Below are 20,000 nucleotides of genomic sequence, written 5' to 3' on the forward strand. Positions count from 1 at the left end.
GCTGCCAGAAATAAACCGTAAAATTACAGATTTTTTTTTACAGCGTAGAGTAAAAACATAATATCTGAAATTAAAATAATAGCCCTTTAACTTTTATTCAATGTTTACAATCCAAATATAATTAGATCTACTTAATTGGTAAAAAAAAAAGCAAGTCACTCATATAATATATATCTACTAAATGACAGAAAATATTTGTTTACGAACTGTATTGTAAATAAACCAAATGAACATTTTCATATTAGTCAATAACATTACTAAAATGAATTTAAAATGAAATAAATATAAGTTTACATGCATTAACTGTACACAAGTGAATAAGACTTAATGATAGGCTAAAAATCTGAGAAAATTTTGCAGAGTTTTGCTTGTGCAGATTCTGTGTGGGCCTATACATTCATAACGAAAAAAAACAAAAAATCCTCAAAAACCAAAAATGTCATGTAATTTATGTCCTATAGAGAATCAACTCTATAAATCAGGTGTGCTCAAACATTTGCAAGTCAAGTAAAGGAGGCCGAGCCTTCTCATTTATGGCTCCTGGAATAGACTTCCTGATAATGTATGAGGTTCAGACACACTCTTGCAGTTCAAAAATAAATTAAAGACCTATCTTTTTAGTAAAGCATACACTCAATGCATCACAAAGTGGTATGATGCATAAATGTGCCCCATGCAGTTTTTTTTGGAATTCGCACTTCAGAATCTTGCCGGGAATAGTAAGTCATCCGGATATTTCTGATTTCATCAGACATACTGATTTCGAATTCTATGAATTTGGACATACTACTTGGCTCGCATACTGATTTTAGCGTACTGTATAGTATGGAAGTATGCAGTTTCGGATGCAGCCACTGTCTCTTCACTCCCCCTATAGCTTGGGTGAGCGCACTGGCGCCTTTGTCCTGTGGATGCCGTCGCATCTTCCAAGTAGATGCTGCATGTGGTGTAAAGTGCTTTGGATGTATGGCCATACACAATAAATAAGCTATGTGAATACACATTACTTACTAATCTAACAAATAATATAACTATTTAAATAAAGTGATGACTTAATTCATATAAAAATGTACAATTTAAACCGACCACTAAACCCGATTGCCATATGGGCATGACCAAATCATTCTTAAATGTATAAATGAGATCATACGCATTAGCCAAGATATATATATATATATATATATATATATATATATATATATATATATATATATATATATATATATATATATATGAATTGCCATATAGTGTTGTGTATACTATAAAATATAAAACACATTTACAAATGTTTTTTTTTTTTTTTTTTTTCTGATCCCTTAACTCTGAGGTTAGTTGTTTTGAAAAAAATAATAATAATAATTATATTAGGTGGCCTTAACTAATATGTACTTACACAGGATTAAATAGTTTGTTACAATGTACTTATTGTGTAAATACATGTATTTACTGTGCTTATTCTTGATTAAATACATGTATGTAATTACATTTGTAAATACACTGTTGACCATCCCTTACACCTTAACCCACCCTTAAACCTAACCCTGCCACCAACCCTGTCCATAACCCAACCTCTATCCTAACTCAAAAGCACCACAAGTGTTCTCAAATACATTATAAACACATTAAGTACATTGTATTTATTTTTTGATGTAAGTACATAGTAGTTAAGGAAACTTACCTAAATATGCAATATACTGTCAACACGTTTTCTGTGAACTTATAATTCCCGTTTTACTGCAAATGTCACATCTTTAACACTGGTATTGCTCAGCGATCTAACACAGAACCTATTAAGCACATGTTGTCATTAATACAAAAAAAAAAAAAAAAAAGAAAGAAAGAAAGGGAAAAAAGATATATACAGCACTGCAAAATAGGCTGTTATTTATTCCACACTCCATAGGTGAGAAAGAAAAGCGAGTTTGCAGATGTAGGAAGGGAATAATTACAGCTGCCCACACACTTTTATGACTTTTATATGCTTTCATAATATTCATCTCTAAAACTTTTGTGTGAGGCAGCTTTGTATCAGCGGTAAGATCACCATTTTTTTTTCTGTTTGCAGCTGCAAATTTACACAGCAAACAAAAGTTGTGAGTTTTAAATAGTGCCAGCTGAGAGGTACTGTAGAATATGTGAAGAGGATGTTGTATCTTTCTGTCTGCGGTGCTTGTCGGAGGAAGCTTGTCGTCTCAGTATGGGGTGACGGTGAGTGTTTTATGATTTAGCAGCTTGATAATGTCAGAGAAATCAGTCATCTGAGAGGCGCTCTGTGATCCGTCAGACTCACCGGGAAAACAGCAGCCTCTTGTACCCCCCATGAGCTCTTCGGTATTACAATTCTATGACAACCTGAAGAGCGCGGGTTATCTGGAGAGGACACATCTCACTGACAATTACTGCATTCTCGCGGTGTAGCGAAGGAAGCGGCACATAGCTCATTTATGTGACTGCTCGCTTTCGGCTCTCCTGTCGTCTCCAGGCTGACCCCTAAACCGTTGGAGTGTGGTGATCCGGAGAAGTTGGCTGTGCTGACTGCATCATCTCGAATGAGACAGTTCCTGTGACCTCGTTCTGACCCAATCAGACTTCTTCATCTGTTCCTACTGAACCTCGAATGCACTATTAAAACTTCCTTCTAACCAAGTACTACATAAACCTGGGTAAACCTTTCAGTTGTTTGGGGACTTTAGTGAATCTGGAGGTTTAGAAAGCATTTTTTTTTTTTTACCTCGAAAATGTTTTACCTGATTGTTTTGGAAATTCAAGTCAAGGATTCACATTCAACTAAATCTAACTAATCTTGAAATCTAAAAACACTGTAGTATGCATGTCAGCCATGGAGTTGGTGATGTCACTTACTAACTAACTAACTAACTAACTAACTAACTAACTAACTAACTAACTAACTAACTAACTAACTAATCAGCAAACCAACCAATCCAAAATGAATTAACCGATCAATCAATCAATCAATCAATCAATCAATCAATCAATCAATCAATCAATCAATCAATCAATCAATCAATCAATCAATCAATCAATCAATCAATCAATCAATCAATCAACCAACCAATCAATCAATCAATCAAACCACAAATCAATCAACCAAGTCACCTACAGACCCACCCATCCACCAACCAACCAACCAATCAATCAATCAACACACTTACCTACCAACCCAACTACTTAACACCCTCCAATTAATCAATCAATCAATCAATCAATCAATCAATCAATCAATCAATCAAAAAAATCAACCAATCCAAAAATTCTATGGACCAACCCACCTACCCACCAAACCACTCAACACCCACCCTCCCACCAGCCAAACAACCAACCAACCCACTCAAACAACTACTCAACACCCACAAATCAATCAATCAATCAATCAATCAATCAATCAATCAAAAACACAACTAACCAATCATAAATCAACCAACACAATTAATCAATCAATCATTAAATCAATCAATCAATCAATCAAAACATCAAACAGCCAATCAGCATGTGTTTTACATCCAATTTTTTTTTAAAGCCTTTGAATGATTCGAATCATTTTAAGAAAGTGATCTGTCTACCAAGTGTCTAGCAGGCATATTTAAATTCTGAACTAATCAGATGATTTCATTTCCTCCTATTGAACGGACTGATCCACAACCCCTAATAACCAGCCAATAAAATTAATTATCACTATATGGAATCATCAATGTTGGGGGTAACGGGTTATAAGTAACGCGCATTACATAATATTATTACTTTTCCAAAGTAACAATTAAAGTAATGCATTACTTTTCAAAATACTGAAGTACTAAAGACGCAAATAATTTCATGACAACTCCGTTCAAATTAATGAACTAGTTTGACCGGCTCACTCAGAAGATCGGGTTAACAAATTAATTTGCGAATCACCCATCATCACTACAAACAGTCAGAAACATAAACAATGGCAGGCTGGAGACTTAAATGTTTTTGCAATGGATTTTTGTTATTTTGAACACTACTTTAAAGCAAAGAAGTGGACTGTTGTTAAAAGTAGATTTTGTTTAAGTAAAACTCTTGACAACTGCAAGAAACAAAAAAATAAATAAAAATGAATGCAAAGCACTACATCCGCACCCCACCTCCAGCTAAACAACGAATAATTGACATCAGTTCACCTTCTCCTGGGTAAACAATTAATTTGACTAAACAAACAAAACCAAATGGTTATTGCTTTTATTGTTGAGGAGATACAGCCACTGTCTACTATAGAAGCGGCTAAATTTTGCAATATCGTAAGACTTTTTCAATGGGAAACGATTTACACTTTTGTTAAGCCCACATGAAGCAATTTATTCAATATAGAAAGCTCACAAATGTATTTAGATTTAGGGATTTTTTTATCGCCTTACTTGACATTTTGTTATTAAACTTTTTAAAGGTTAAACATCTGTTTTTGCCTTAATGTTAAATATTTCATGTTCGTACTCTTAGGCTTTATTATCTGACTGAACAGTGAATGTACTTAACCAATAACAAAAAATTTACAAAAGAAGCAAACTCAATACTTCACATGCTTTCATTAATCTGTATACATTATGTATAGCTATGAGTTCAGAAAGTTCCCAAAGTATAATTTTTTAAACTAAAATGAAGAAGTAGGTTATAATGGTGGCTCTTAAATAGAGCGTCACTATTAAAAAGGGTAAAAAAAACACCTGATAGAGTTCTGAAAGAGATCCAACCGCAGCCAGGTAAGGAAAAGTAACACAAAAGTAACTCAAAAGTAATATAGTGCATTACTTTCCATAAAAAAAGTAACCAAGTAACACAATTAGTTACCTTTTAGGGGGAGAAAAATCAATTTTGAACTTTCCCAAACACTGGAAATCATTGGCCACCTTAACCACACTCAAAAGGCCACCAGCTCCAAATAGAATGACTAAAGCTTTTGGCATCCAAATTTAGTCTAAAATGTAGATCATGGGAACTGCTATGGTGCATTGTGAATTCAAATGCCCTCTCTTCGTAAGAAACACAGTACAAACACAGACTTAGTTTTTTTTTTTTTTTTTTTGCATGTCAGACATTCTTTTCTTTTGTAAGTGGTCAGAATAAGGTGCAAAACGCCGCAGGTCCAACCTCTGGCTATGTGGTGATAGCTAATGAACAGTTTAGCCAACCACAAACCATGCAAAACTAACCTAACAACCACATTCAACTTGTTTTTCCCCTCAAGGAGAAAATACATGGGTCAAAAATAAATAAATAAATAAATAAATCAACTGTAAAAACAGAAAAGAAAATCAGGCTTACATGTCCAGTGTCAAGAACACTCAACCCTCAGCATTAACACTTGTCATTCAGCATTCAGAGGAATAACTTGTAAATAATAAAAGTTATTAAAATAATACAAACATACACCCCTGCCCAACAAGTACCTTTACAGATCTTATTATGTTTGTAAAGGTCTTTTTCATAATGCTGCTTTCTCGTTCTCTCGTGAAACTATTCATTCCTCCTAGTGACAACAGCATCCATCAGTTGTCAGGCTGACGGAAGGCTGGGAGTTTGGGAAGTGCTGAGATGTTTCAATGATCCCTGTTCAATTTCCGTCTGGCCGGGGTCTCCGTCAGCTCTAACTGAACAGAGACATGATTCATTGGCGAGATGTCTAGGTCACTTTCACTGTTAGACAAGACTCCCAATGCACAGCCCTTGCTTGTTAGGCCACGAAAACTCAAATCAGCTAGTTAGTACTGATCTGCATGGAGCAGGTATATACTAGTGTAGTGGTTCTCAAAGTGGGGGTCGGGACCCCTCGAGGGGTCGCGGGACAATGATAACCATATAAGAATGACCATATTTTATCCATAAAATAAATCCAAAAAATAGCCGTCTATAGTTACTATATACTTTATAGTTACTATAGTAGCTTATAGTTACTAGTTCTAATGGATTGCGACCTCTGGTAATTACATTATATTATATATACACAGCAATAGTGTCAGATGCAGCACATTGATTTTATTACACCAGGTTAAACCTTCTGGTCCATTTATAGCACTGACATTAAATGAAGAATATACCTGGGTGTATTTGTGGGTGTGTGGGTGTGTGTGTGTGTGCCATTGCATGCAAGGTTTCTGTATTTAGAACCACCTCAGAGGATATTGGGGTATAAAGGATATAGAGCATCATTATGAGCATTTTACGTTATAACTAACGTGGTTTAAATGATGGAGTCCATTGCGATCAATTTCTGCCAACAAAAAGTTAACCTTTTGTCCAGTTTGTAATCAGAAATTCACAAAGAAAACATGAAGACACTTTCAACCAGCACAACATTTTTTTTTTTTTCTGAAGACATTCACCAACTGCACCTTTAAGTAAAAAATACTCATTAGTACTACATGTTTTAGTCTCACTAAGTGGGTAAAAATCTGGTTTCCCTCGTGTATCATCGTCCTTATGCACACTCACAGTGTTTAGCATGTAGTTTTGTGGCTGTTGGATCAAAAACAAAAGCTGCCATTCATGTTCATACAACAATGTCTTACATTTTACACTGAATTCTGTTAAAATCTATTGATTTTTTTAATTATAATTTTTAAAAATATATTTAAAAAAAAAATTCTTTAGCTAAAATAAATATTTATCATATTTGATAGTAAACTTTTTTTATTTTGGTTTAGCTGCTTTCATACACAATTTATTATTTTAGTGGGTTTTCTCCATATTTTGGGTATTTTATTTAATTCATAAACATTAATTCTGTTAATACATTTATTCTATGCTAAAAGCTACATACACAGGTGTGACAACCTACAAAACATGTGCACGATCTTTTATTCACATGAAAAATTCAGGATCTCATTAGAAATGAAGGAAAGAAATCTCAATGCATACATTTTTTGTAAAGTGATTGTTTTAGTACAAAATGTACAAATCTTTGCAAAATAGCACTTTTTTCATGGTATTAGATTGAAAGGCCAGAGAAATCCTGAGCACTATATAATCGGAAGTGGACAAAAGACTTTTAACCCTAATCATTTGAAGCCATACTTTCGATCTGGAATGTGTCTCTGTTGTTTACCTGCGATCTGATCGAGCAAAATTTATCATATTATTTATAAATAGGACAGCATCAGTCATGGTAAATTCGCCGTCTTCCTCTGTCTCATCTGCGTCATCATCCTTGCCTTTTTCAGAGTAATCTTCATATAGCTTACCAGGGCTGGAGTGGGACTCCTTTTCAGCCCTGGAGTTTCAAGCCTTAAACCAGTCCACCTCAGTTTACAACTAACTATATTAAAATAACGTCATTTCCAATTATTTCTAATAACACCATTACGTCTTTTTTATGGAAACAGCTGCTTCAGAACTACAAATATCTTTTAGAAATATGAGAACAATAAGGGGTAGCTAAATCTCCAAAACATCACAATGTCCTTTCCTGCAATATTTGAATATATATTCTGTACAAAATTCTTTATAGATATCAGTACTTTGTAACAGTGGTCACACAAAAAAACAAAAAAAGAAAATATGTACACCTATATAAGTAACGCAAACAATATTATATGTTTTAACACTAAAAATGATAATAATAATAATAATAATAATAATAATAATAATAATAATAATAATAATAATAATAATAATAATAATAATTTACTTAAGTAAGGTTTGAGCTAGGGTTTGCGGCGTCATAACGCAAAATGCTGACCACTGGACTATAATGGCGCTGCTATGGGCTTAATCTTTTTCTCCCCTTTAGATTGCTGTTCAAGTAATGTAAGACTTTTAATGTAGTGAATCATCTGATTTTCATTGAGCAGGTGTAATATTCATTAATATTAATTATTCGAATTCTTATATTCACTAAGGTGCTGATGTTTGAGGTGGAATGATAGTTATGCCATCATTAACCTGCAAGCTGCATTTTGCTCACAGGCTGCGAGAAAATAAATAAAAAGAGCTGAGCTGTGGCAAAATAATGAATAAAAAGAGTGAGGCTATAGTCAAATAAATAAATAAATGCAAAAAGTGTGACTGCTGAGAGTGCTAGCAGCTAGGGACACCAGTCCTCGTGGACAAAAAATGGACCGGCCTATCGGGAATTCTCCAGGTCCTCCCGATTAGCCAATTCGGGCCTGTAGCTTACATAAGGTATGTGACAGCCTTGGTTGATAAAGCCGCAGGTTACAGCATGCAATGACAAAGAATGACGACTTCATCAAAAAGGCGCTCAAATTGGGAAATAACAAGAAATAATGTAGATTGTGCCACCAAACATGAGAAAGTGAAAGTAACGAGTCTGGTTTAAAAATGTATGCAGTAGAAAGTACAGATATTTGTGTAAAAATGTAAGGAGTAAAAGTAAAAAGTTTAAAAAACTTAATCTACCTAAGTACAGTAACAAAGTATTTGTACTTTGTTAATTCCCATCTCTGGTTAAATGTGAGCAAGCATAAATCATTTGCCCTCAATCATATGCCAGACAAGTAAAATCTGGTCCTTCAGATTGAAAAATTGTCCCAAGCGCTGAATTTAAAACTCAATGTTCAACTCCCATTAGTATTTGAGCCACATGCTGCGAGGTCAAACTTCTAAAGTCAGTTAGAAGTAAAAAAAGAGAAGAATTCATTGGGCCCGGTGTGATGAGAACACAGATCAGAGAGCAAGTTTATAAGTGCTCAGCGAATTGTGCGATTCAGCCTCATTCTCACCTTCGCTCCTGTAGTCCTCCTGTGAGCTGAGGGCTGAGTATCTGTGTCTGGAGAACGGAGACCAGTCCTGGCTGGATGATCCCACTCCATGGCTGTTCCTTAACCTCATTCTGGAGCTCATGGAGGAGGAGGACGAACTGTCTGCCTTCATCCGCAGCACCGCAGCATATGACACGGGTCTCCCCGCAACGGCTCTAGCAAAATCTGAAAGTAAGAAAAAGAGGGTTGTCACTCCTAATGGTGCAGATTCTTAATGCCAGGCTTTAAGAGTGTGTTCGCAGGTTTGGTTCTGTTGAGATTGCTTTAATTTACATTTAGTCATTTTGGAGATTAAAAAAAAAAAAAAATGGAAAACTGATGATAATTTGCTCAGACACTACACAATGGACTCACAGACAGACTATAATGCACAACTAAGCTAGATATAAATGCCACTATAGGATAAATGTTGTGATGGTATTATATTGTTTTGTTACCTAAAACAAATGCAGATAATAAACAAATAAATGAATAAATAAACAAATAAATGAATGAATGAATAAATAATTAAATATTTAAATAAACAAACAAACAAATAGTTAAATAAATAAATAAATAAATAAATAAATAAAAAAATAAAAAAAAAATAAATAAATAAATAAATAAATAAATAAATAAATAAATAAATAAATAAATAAATAAATGCAGTTATTATAGTTTAGTCCAAAGTATACTTTGATTTAAATTTTAGGTCAAACCAAAGTAAGTCAATTAATTAATCATCTAAAAAAAAACAACATTTTGCCTTTGAGTGAATGTTTTATGTTATGTAGAAAAAAATAAACATACAAACAAATTAATACATAGACAAATAATTGAATAAATAAATAAATAATAATAAAATAAATAAAGTAAATAAAAGAAATAAAAGAAATAAAAGAAATAAAATACATAATTAAGAAAGAAAGAAAGAAAGAAAGAAAGAAAGAAAGAAAGAAAGAAAGAAAGAAAGAAAGAAATGTATTTTTTTTTATAGTTTAGTCCAAAGTATACTTGGATTTAGATTTAAAGTCAAACCAAAGTAAATCAATTAATTAGTCTATAAAAACAATATTTTACCTTTGAGTGAATGTTTTTATTTTTATGCAGAATAAATAAATAAATAAATAAATAAATAAATAAATAAATAAATAAATAAATAAATATAGTAATAGTAGTAAAAGTAGTAGTAGTAGTAGTATTAGTAGTATTGCTGTCATCATCTGATCACCCTACTCTTGTTCCAAACTTTTGACTTTAAATAAATGAATGAATGAATGAATGAATGAATGAATGAATGAATAAATAAATAAATAAATAAATTATTGAATGAATGAAGGAATGAGTGGATGAATGGATGAATAATTGAATGAATGAATGAATGAATGAATGAATGAATGAATGAATGAATAAATAAGGCAGCATGAAGGCAAAGTGGGTAGCATGATCGCCTCACAGCAAGTAGGTCACTGGTTTGAGCCCAGGCTGAACCAGGCAGCATTGCTGTGTGCAGTTTGCATGTTCTCCCCATGTTTGTGAGGGTTTCCTCAGGGTGCTCCATTTTACCCCAGAAGTCCAAAGACATGCAATATAGATGAATTAAAAAAAGCTAAATTGACCGTAGTGTAATCAAGAGTGTATGGGTGTTTCCCAGTGTTGGGTTGTGGCTGAAACGGCATCCGCTGCGTAAAACAAATGCTGTATAAGGTGGTGGTTCATTTCGTTGTGGCGACCCCCAATTAATGAAGAGACAAAGCAAAAAGAAAAAGAATTAATGAAAATAATAATAAATAAATAAATAAATAAATAAATAAATAAATAAATAAAAACAACTGTATTGCATTGAAAAACTTAACTTAACTTAAGTGGAGGCCAAAGTATACAGGTGCATCTTAAGCACTCATATACATTATATATTATCATTATGTATATATATTCTTGAGCAGTGTACTCCTTTGCAGGACTAAACTATTTTACATTTTTAAGTATATCTATGATTTAATAAATAATTTATTCATATTTTTATTATCTGCAGAAAATGAGTTGTTTTAAATTAACACAAATTATCATAGCAAATTAAATGAACCGCTAAAATTATTTACTTTCATTTGTGCAATAAACAAATACTTTATCTTCAACTAATAAAAGCACACACATGAGAAATCTCACTGTTATACTCAAAGGAAAAGAAAGGTTGACAGTTTGACACCTTGTTCTCGTGTTGCTGCTTTCTTTTTTCTATCATCGCAAGAAAATTAGATTTGGAGAAAAAATAATAATATGTGTCATGAACATGTCATGTGCTCTTGCAAATGCCACTCACATGGAGTGAAATTAATTTAGATAGCAAGCCCTTGGTTACAATTTACGCAGATGGAAACACGGAGCTAATTATATTTCTATTATATCAAGTCATTCAATGCTGTGGGTTTAAAGTAGCTACAAATGATGTCAAATAGCCCAATTGTTTTTAAAACAGAGCCAAAGGAGGAAGTAGCTACTGAATACCTTAATTAAAGAGTCATTATACACCTGCTGAAATCTCCTATTCTGCTGTTTGCCAATTAGAACTTCAACAAAGTGACGGAGCTTTCAGCACATCAAGCCCAAATTCACAGATGCAACGCTCAGTAATGAGGATAACCCAACAAACGGCTGCTTAAATGCTTCGTTTTCCTCATGACGCATTTGTTTATAGACCATCTCGCCAGACTGAAGAAGGAAAGTAACCTCTGGATATTAAAGCCATCCAAGGAGAGGATCTTTATTTGTGTGAACAGCCACTTGAGGAAACAGTGAGTTGACATTTATGAGGTCCAAAGTAAAAGACTGCCATTGTAATACTTGCTAGATTTGACCTAAGCTGTCCTGAAGCTTCAGAATACAGCTTTAATAACCACAGCGTTACAACCACATGCTATGAACAAGCAATTAATTACCTAAGAATATTAGTTCCTCAATAAACTACTAATTAGCAGTAGGCATGTACACTACCTGACAAAAGTCTTGTTGCCTATCCAAGTTTTGGAAAGAACAGATGATAACTTGACCTCTAGTTGATCATTTGGTATCAGAAGTGGCTTATATGAAAGGTAAAGGCCTCTAGATTACGCTTATAACCCAAAATAAAATATGATCATGCCTTGATTTTTAATTATTTATTTACGACAGTAAACAAATAACACACAGCACTACTACGCTTACAGAAACGTTTGCGCTGTTATTATTCACTTACCTTTTAATACATTTTGGTGCGATTATAAACCGCTATTAATAAAACACAGCATGTTTTGAATGTAAAGCTGTAATGTAGCTGGGATCAATTTTGGCGTGGCGCCCGGCCATGAAAGAATGAATGTAGCGGAAACCATGGTGTGCATAAAATTGATAAATGATTTAGTTTAACTCTTTTCCTGCAGTTAATGAGAGAAAACGCTTCCCTGCCATAGACTAGTTTTAAGGCAATCTGTGTTTTAGGTGTATTACGGTAGGGGAAGACCTAATGCATGTGCTGAGCAATGTACTGTACCTGATGTCAGATGCTCCGGCGAGTGAAATCAGAGGGGATCTAAGATCGTAGATAAGAATAAGAATTAACATTCCTGTGGCTTGATCCCTGCTGTTTTAGATCTTTTTGTTTGACGAGACACCAAAATAAAGAAGCTTTATTTTTATGATTTGTGTCATTATCATCGTGTCTGATTGCACACCAAGATAGTAGGCATATACAGTTGAAGTCAGAATTATTAGCCTCCATTTTTTTTTTCTTTTTTAAATATTTCCCAAATTATATGTAACAGTGCAAGGAAATTTTTTACAGTATGTCTGATAATATTTTATCTTCTTAAAAAAAGTCTTATTTGTTTTATTTTGGCTAGAATAAAAGCAGTTTTTAATTTTTTAAGCACCATTTTAGGGACATATTTTTTTCCTTGATAATCTACAGAATAAACCATCATTATACAATAACTTGCTTAATTACCCTAACCTGCCTAGTTAACCTAATTAACCTAGTTAGGCCTTTAAATGTCACTTTAAGCTGTATAGAAGTGTCTTGAAAAACATCTAGTAAAATATTATTTACTGTCATCATGGCAAAAATAAAATAAATCAGATATTAGAAATGAGTTACTAAAACTATTATGTTCAGAAATGTGCTGAAAAAAACGTATCTTCGTCAAATAGAAATTGGGGAAAAAATAAACAAGCGGTCTAATAATTCAGGGGGGGCTAATAATTCTGACTTCAACTGTATATAAAATGATTCAATTGTAAAATTGTCCACAAATTTCTGGGAAATACCACCACAAAATCAGTCATTTTATCTAAAAAAAAAAAAAAAAATAATAATAATAAAACAAAATCACAAAAGAAATTATGAAAAACCAGGGGTCTGAATAATGAAAAGGTAAATCTAAACAGATTTACAAAACTATTTGCAAATGCTTAATGATTTATTCAAAATGTGCAGCGATTATAAAGTGTTACCAAATGATATCAGTCTCAAATGAGAATGCAGTTTCATTCAGGCAGATGAGGTCACAAAGAAATGTTGCTCTCAGCTTTTAGATATATAAAAAAATATCCAAAAATGGAAGACAGGTGTCTAGACAGCTGCCTACACAGAAATCAACAGCAAAAAAACACTTATACAGAAATAAATATAGGCAGTTAGCGAATTTGATGGATAGAAAGATGAATAGATGGATGGCTGGGTGAATGCTTGATGGACAGGTGAGCAGGAAAGAAGAGGCAAGCGCTGAGGGCTGCGCAGAACAGAAGAGCAGGGAAAAAAAGGAAGAGAGAAATCCACACAGTCATATTCAGCTTTCACCTCCATGTGAAAGAGGATCTCATGGGCATGTTACTATGTTGGGAGCTTTATAGAGAAGCATGTGAAATGTACATGATTAAACATTTATAGGATACCTTAGAAAGCCTCAACACGAGTCCCCTTGCATTTCGGAGTTGTGTATGACATTCAGTTTCACTGGTTTCGGATTGAGAACTCTTATAAGTCTGATTTTTTTTAATTAATCTTTGAAGTCAAAGACATTTTTAATTGCTGAGGGATTCTGCTTTTTATGGTTCTGAGGAGAGAGGAAAAAAAAAACAAGCTGCCTTGGGATGACTAAGAAAAGGAAATGAATATAGTGGAAAAAAAAATAATTCAGGCTGAGGGATTTGAATGAACTGAGCATATTGAGCAAGCTTAAGGCATGCAGAGAACTGTGGCATAGTAATTCCTGTTGTGAAAATGTGGATAAAAAAAAAAAAAAAGCAGCTGAGGGCATTTTTCAAAATCTCTCTTCAGAGAAGATACTGAATAAATATGATCAGCAAAGACACATTCTGAAAACGTACCCCTACATACAGTTCTGGAGATCTCGAATTATGTAGCCAGAGGAACATATGGCTGCATTTCCTCTTTAAAACGAACGCTACAGGGTGGTTTGATGGCGCTACTTTTCTCGCTTACTTCCATATGGACGGTTTTTCGCGTAGCTCTAGGATGTATCTTTCTATATCTGCAAGAGGCAGTATCTATATTAATAATCCCCAAAGGGAAACTGGAACTAGTGCACACATACCAACCATAAAATAAATAAATAAATAAAATCTGCATTTATATACCATTTCACAGCAATTATCACTCACAACAAAAAGCATTCACATATGCAAATATGTCTGAAAATCTGGTAATCCATATTGTTTACAAATATTAAAAAAAAGACAAAATAAAGGCCAGCTTTTGTGTACTCTCTTGCAGAGTTTGCTTCGTAGTTGAACAACCAATCAGATCGCTCTCATTCACAGATGCAAGCGCTAGTTCTTGGTGATGTCCCGGCCTTGCAAAGACAATTGAACCAACCTAAGACCCGATGAAGACCTTTTTGGTTTAAACGTCCAATTAAATCAGTCTTCTGAGAGCTGAAGTGGCAGTGTGCCGATGTTTTAAAACTTTTCCTATTGTGTTTGGCTGGATCGAGCACTTGCCTTTAAGATATTCCTAGATGTGTCCACACTAATGTTTCACGTTGGATCAGAGTTTAAAAAGGAGGAAAAAGAAATACAATTCTTCAAAAAAATACACAAACTGTAAAAAGAGTCAAGGAGGCACAAAGAGATCCAATTCTCTGAAGGAAAGGTTAAGCATTCAAAATATAGAGTCCACCTAAATGATGAACAACTGAAACCTTTTCCCTCATTGAAAAATGCCCTTTACACTTTCATAGGAAATAAAATAGCACAACAAACTGAGCTGAAAGGTCTCTGTGAAGCAGGTACGCTTGCTGACTGACGCTGAAACGTTGATTGACTCTAGATACACTTTGTGGAAGCCATTAGTTGACTTACAGATTTGATTGGTTTAATTTAACAAATACAAATAATAATAATAATAATAATAATAATAATAATAATAATAATAATAATAATAATAATAATTGGTTTTAGCTGGTTGACCAGCCTGGTTTAAGAGGGGTTTTGGCCATTTCCTGGCTGATTTTCAGCCATTTCCAGCCTGGTCTTAGCTGGTCAGGCTGGGAAAAAAAAACAGCTAAATCCAGGTACAACCAGCTTGACCAGCCTGGTTAAAGCTGGACATAGCTGGTTTTGGCTGGGCTCCCAGCTTGGCTAGGCTGGTCAAGCTGGTCTTAGCTGGTCATCTCTCAGCCTGATTTCATTATAAAGCAGGTAGGTGACATTCTAAGTCAATCTCTCTTTTTTTATTTTGTAATGCTGTATTTATACAATAGTAAACTGGTAGTCTTTGCTTTGCTTTGGCTTTTTTGGGTCAATTATTGTGAAATATTAATTGCAACAGAGAAATACTAAAAAATCTCTGTAGATTGATGGAATTTCATGCCGTTCAGTCTTATAACCTTAAAGGGTATGTGATGTTAAAATTACATACGTTTTTGACATCAAAATTAAAGTACATTTCAGCTACAAATGTAAAGCTTCCGTCAGAGTTTACATTAAATGCAAGGTATAGAAACACATTGGCTGATGGATAAATGAATGAATGAATGAATACATGAATGAATGAATGAATGAATGAATGAATGAATGAATGAATGAATGAATGAATGAATGAATGAAAATGAATATAATAAATAAATAAATAAATAAATAAATAGATAAATAAATAAATAAATAAATAGATAAATAAATAAATAAAGAAGGCTGCACGGCTAAAAACCAGTCAAGCTGTAACTGACATAACTGTGTTGACACAGACAGATGTTCATATGCACCGCCACCAACATCTGAAACATCAAAGAGACATGAATCAAGTGTTCGCTGTACAGGAACATAAGCCCTGGATTCAAAATGATGTGACATTACATGATAATATTTCAAGCAAATTTGGAAGCTGTCGTGGAGTTTTGGCACAAAGATAAAAAAAAAAAAAAAAAAACATCCAGGTCACCATAAAAAACCTGTTCATACAAAAAAAAAAAAATCTATATATATATATTGATTTTATTTTTATCATTTTCTTATTTTTAATAATTATTTTAATGATTTAATAATGTTTTATAATTGTGTTTTATAATTGTTGATTTAATTATTACAATTATTAAATTGTTATTTAATAATAATACTACTAAAATATTACTTCTACTACTACTACTGCTACTAGTACTACTAATAATAATAACAACAGCAACAGCAACAACAGCAACGACATTTAGTATTATTATTATTATTGTTATTATTATTTTTATTATTATTATTATTGTCGTTGCTTGTTTGTTTTTTCAATTTATTTATCATTTAATTAAATTTATTATTTTATTAATAGTTATAACTTAAATTATCTTCATAAATGCTCTAGAAAGTTATACTGTGTGTTTTCAAAAATCAGACAAATAATCTCTTAAGATAGTGTCCCATTTCTTTCATATTTATGACATGTTTTCTTGAGTATAAATATGACATGACAGTCTTATGAACACCCATTCAAGTAAAAATGTACCCTTCAAGTGGTGTTACCGAGTTAACCAACGGAACCTTATTGAGCAATTACCAAAAAAGTACTGACTTATTATTAATTATTATATATAAGCTTATTTCCTAGTTTATGTTTAACAAAGAGAAGATTTTTAACACGTTTCTAAACATAATAGTTTTAATGACAACTTTCTAAGAACTTTTATTTCTAATTTATTTCTTTTATATTTGCCATGATGACAGTAAATAATATTTTACTAGATATTTTACAAGATACAAGTGTTCAGCTTAAAGTCAATTTAAAGGCTAAATTAGGTTAATTAGTTTAATTATGCAGGTTATTGTATAGCAGTGGTTTGTTCTGTAGACAATCATTTAAAAAGGGTCTCAAAATATTGACTTAAAATGGTTTAAAAGTTCTAGCCAAAACAAGACACAGAATACGTATATATATATATATATATATATATATATATATATATATATATATATATATATATATATATATATATATATATATATATACAATCTTATACAATACTTCCAATGCAAACCATGTAGAACCTCTGTCGGCTTCTAGATGAATGAATATGGCAAAGAAAGACTGCCACATCTTCTGACACTTGCACCTCCTTCTCAACAGCTACTGGTGAATTACATTTCACTTCTAAGGTGCCAAGGGAACATGACAGTCTTGATGACTGTTGACAGCTTTTCTAGAAGGGTGGAAGCTGTTCCTGCTAAGAGCACAACAGTCAGTCACTCATCCAAAACTCTTCTCAGTCAGACCACACATACACACACACAGCTTTGTCAAAGCAGACACCATTTACACCCCACAAACTGGGGAAACCATTCAAAAAAGATACACAGTAATGCACAAACACCAGCTCCTCAACCTAGAAAACATATTACTACCATAGACATTCGGTTTACACATTTTTATAATTGTTCGTTTTCTTTTCATGACATTGTTTCATGATGCTACAAAGCTCTAGTACAAGTACAAATAACAATTTAACATAAAAAAAAAACAATTGGTAAACTCTGTTTTAAACGTACTTCCTTCCTTCCTTTATTTCTTCCTTCCTTCCTTCCTTCCTTCCTTCATTTATTTAGTGTTGTGATTGCCAGCGACCTGGCAGTTGTAGATTTCTGAAGAACTACACACGTCACAGTAATAAACTACAACTCCCAGGATGCACCTCGCACACACCGCTTCCTGTTTCCCACTAAGTACACTCACAGAGCTGGCAACTCATCATGAACTAGCTGGACTTTATATTCAGTCCTCACACACAGATTGTGGATCTTGTTTTGCCCTGTGAACATTACAAAGTGTGTCCCTGTTTGTCTTGCCGTGTTTTGATTCTTTTTGCTTCAAGACAAAAAGCAAAAAAAGTTACAACACGAAGTTTGCCTAACTTTAAAATGATTTTGAGGCGGAGGAGGCGGGAAAGAGCTGTCATGTCTGTTTACCTTTCGGAGCCCCAGCCATCGCACAGTTATCCTCATCAGTCACGGAGGATGACGCTTGTGGTGGGCACGTTGCTATGATGACTGCGCAACGTTGCTATGATTCTAGCTCACAGACGTTGACAAGATTATACCCTTGGGTATCGAAATTTGGTACCGAACGAAAATGATTTTTTCGATACTCGATAGTATCGAGACGATTCACTCAGTACTTAAAAGGTTCACGAGAAGAAAAACTGCAAAAACAAACAAACAAACAAACAAACAAAAACATAGCTCCTGGGACATATTTTGCTCTCTTGAGAAATGTATATAGGGTTGTGTAATCAGTTTGAGCATGGGTTGGAATCGATCCTGAAATATAATGATTGAAATGTGTGATAAATCTTACTGAATGAATTTTATCTGATTATCTGGTTAGAAATATGTGTTTTAAACCCCACTGATTGTTCTCTGTGCTTCTGATTAGGAGTTTCACCTCAATCTACAGCTCTTGATTTATTTCCCTTTATATAACTTCATATGAAAGCTTTTACAGACTCTCTCTCATTTCATCTCAAAACACTTTTCTTACATTTTACGATTTCCTATGGACGATGTACTGGCAGTCGCATTAAAGTTTAAATGGTCTTGAGGGTTTACAGTGGCTGTTTCTCCATAGCAGAAAAACCATGATATTCTGCAGATGAATATGCATGTGGCTGATACAAGCTCAGTTTGATGATTTGAGAACTTCTTTAGACTGTTGAAAACATTTTTCTAACATAAATATGCGCATGACAATTCAACATGATAATTGAGATGTTTCCTGCTGCAAACATAATGCTTCCATCTGAGTATGTACTGTACAGGACATGCTTATGAAATATTGAAGCATCCCTTTATGCTTTGCAATGAAACATTTTGATGAATTATGAAAACAAACTCACAGCACTCATAAAAGTCCTAAGCAGTCCAACAAGATCTGTTGAAACTAAGCTGAAAAAGTGTCTCATTGTGAAATCTTACTGATGTAATACATATACAGCAAAAGTACAAAATAAAAAGCCCCACTATGGGTTATTTAAAGATATAGTTTGATCAGAAATAAATGTTACAATCCAGGGATGTGCTGCCTGTATCTTAGTATAGGCTATTGAAACACTAAAAGTACTTCTTACTAAATATAAACCATTTCTAGGCATGTACCCTGAACTATAACTTAAGGTATACAGTGTTACGTGCGATGTTGCGAAGTGCTGTCCCTGGTTATGGCGCTGAATTGTTTGATATGGACAGATGTTTGCTTTTTTAATGACCATAGCCAATAAAATATCAATTTAATATATCTATTCTATTGTGTGCACAAATTGAAGATTATATTACAATTATAATTTACAGTTAATAAAAATATGAACTTATTAGGTATCGGTATCGCTGTCAAGCATGAGAAGAACCTAAAGGTGCAGTTTGTAAGTTTGACACCCAGTGGTTGAACTAGGTATTGCATTCCTGGATCAAAACAAATGCAAGTGCAGATATATATATATATATATATATATATATATATATATATATATATATATATATATATATATATATATATATATATATATATATATATATATATATATACATTAATATAAAAAGATTGAAACTTGTAATTTTGGCTATTTGAATGTAAAATTCATGTAAATGCAAGACAAAAACTATTAAAAAAAAATAATTATTATTTTTTATTTTTTTAACTTGTAACACAGATTTCTTCATGTAAACAACAAATCCCCCAATAAACCATCAAAATTCTGGCTTGACAGCCATATTTATTACAGAAATAAAAACAGGCATGTTAAT

At 33.2% G+C, this 20,000-nt stretch overlaps 1 protein-coding gene across 12 annotated transcripts in view; it reads right to left on the bottom strand.

Annotated features, from left to right (window-relative positions):
- cntn5 (contactin 5) overlaps positions 1-20,000 on the bottom strand; it is a 444,462-nt gene that overhangs the window by 229,699 nt on the left and 194,763 nt on the right. For all 12 annotated transcript variants that reach the window (XR_012393602.1, XM_073928913.1, XM_073928910.1 and 9 more), the window contains 1 exon segment: positions 8,715-8,918. Coding sequence is in view for 11 of the 12 variants with exons in the window: in XM_073928913.1 (XP_073785014.1) it covers positions 8,715-8,918 (204 nt within the window). In the remaining variant the exon portion in view is untranslated.

Source organism: Danio rerio, chromosome 18 (genome assembly GCF_049306965.1).
Source record: "Danio rerio strain Tuebingen ecotype United States chromosome 18, GRCz12tu, whole genome shotgun sequence".
Classification (NCBI taxonomy): domain Eukaryota; kingdom Metazoa; phylum Chordata; class Actinopteri; order Cypriniformes; family Danionidae; genus Danio; species Danio rerio.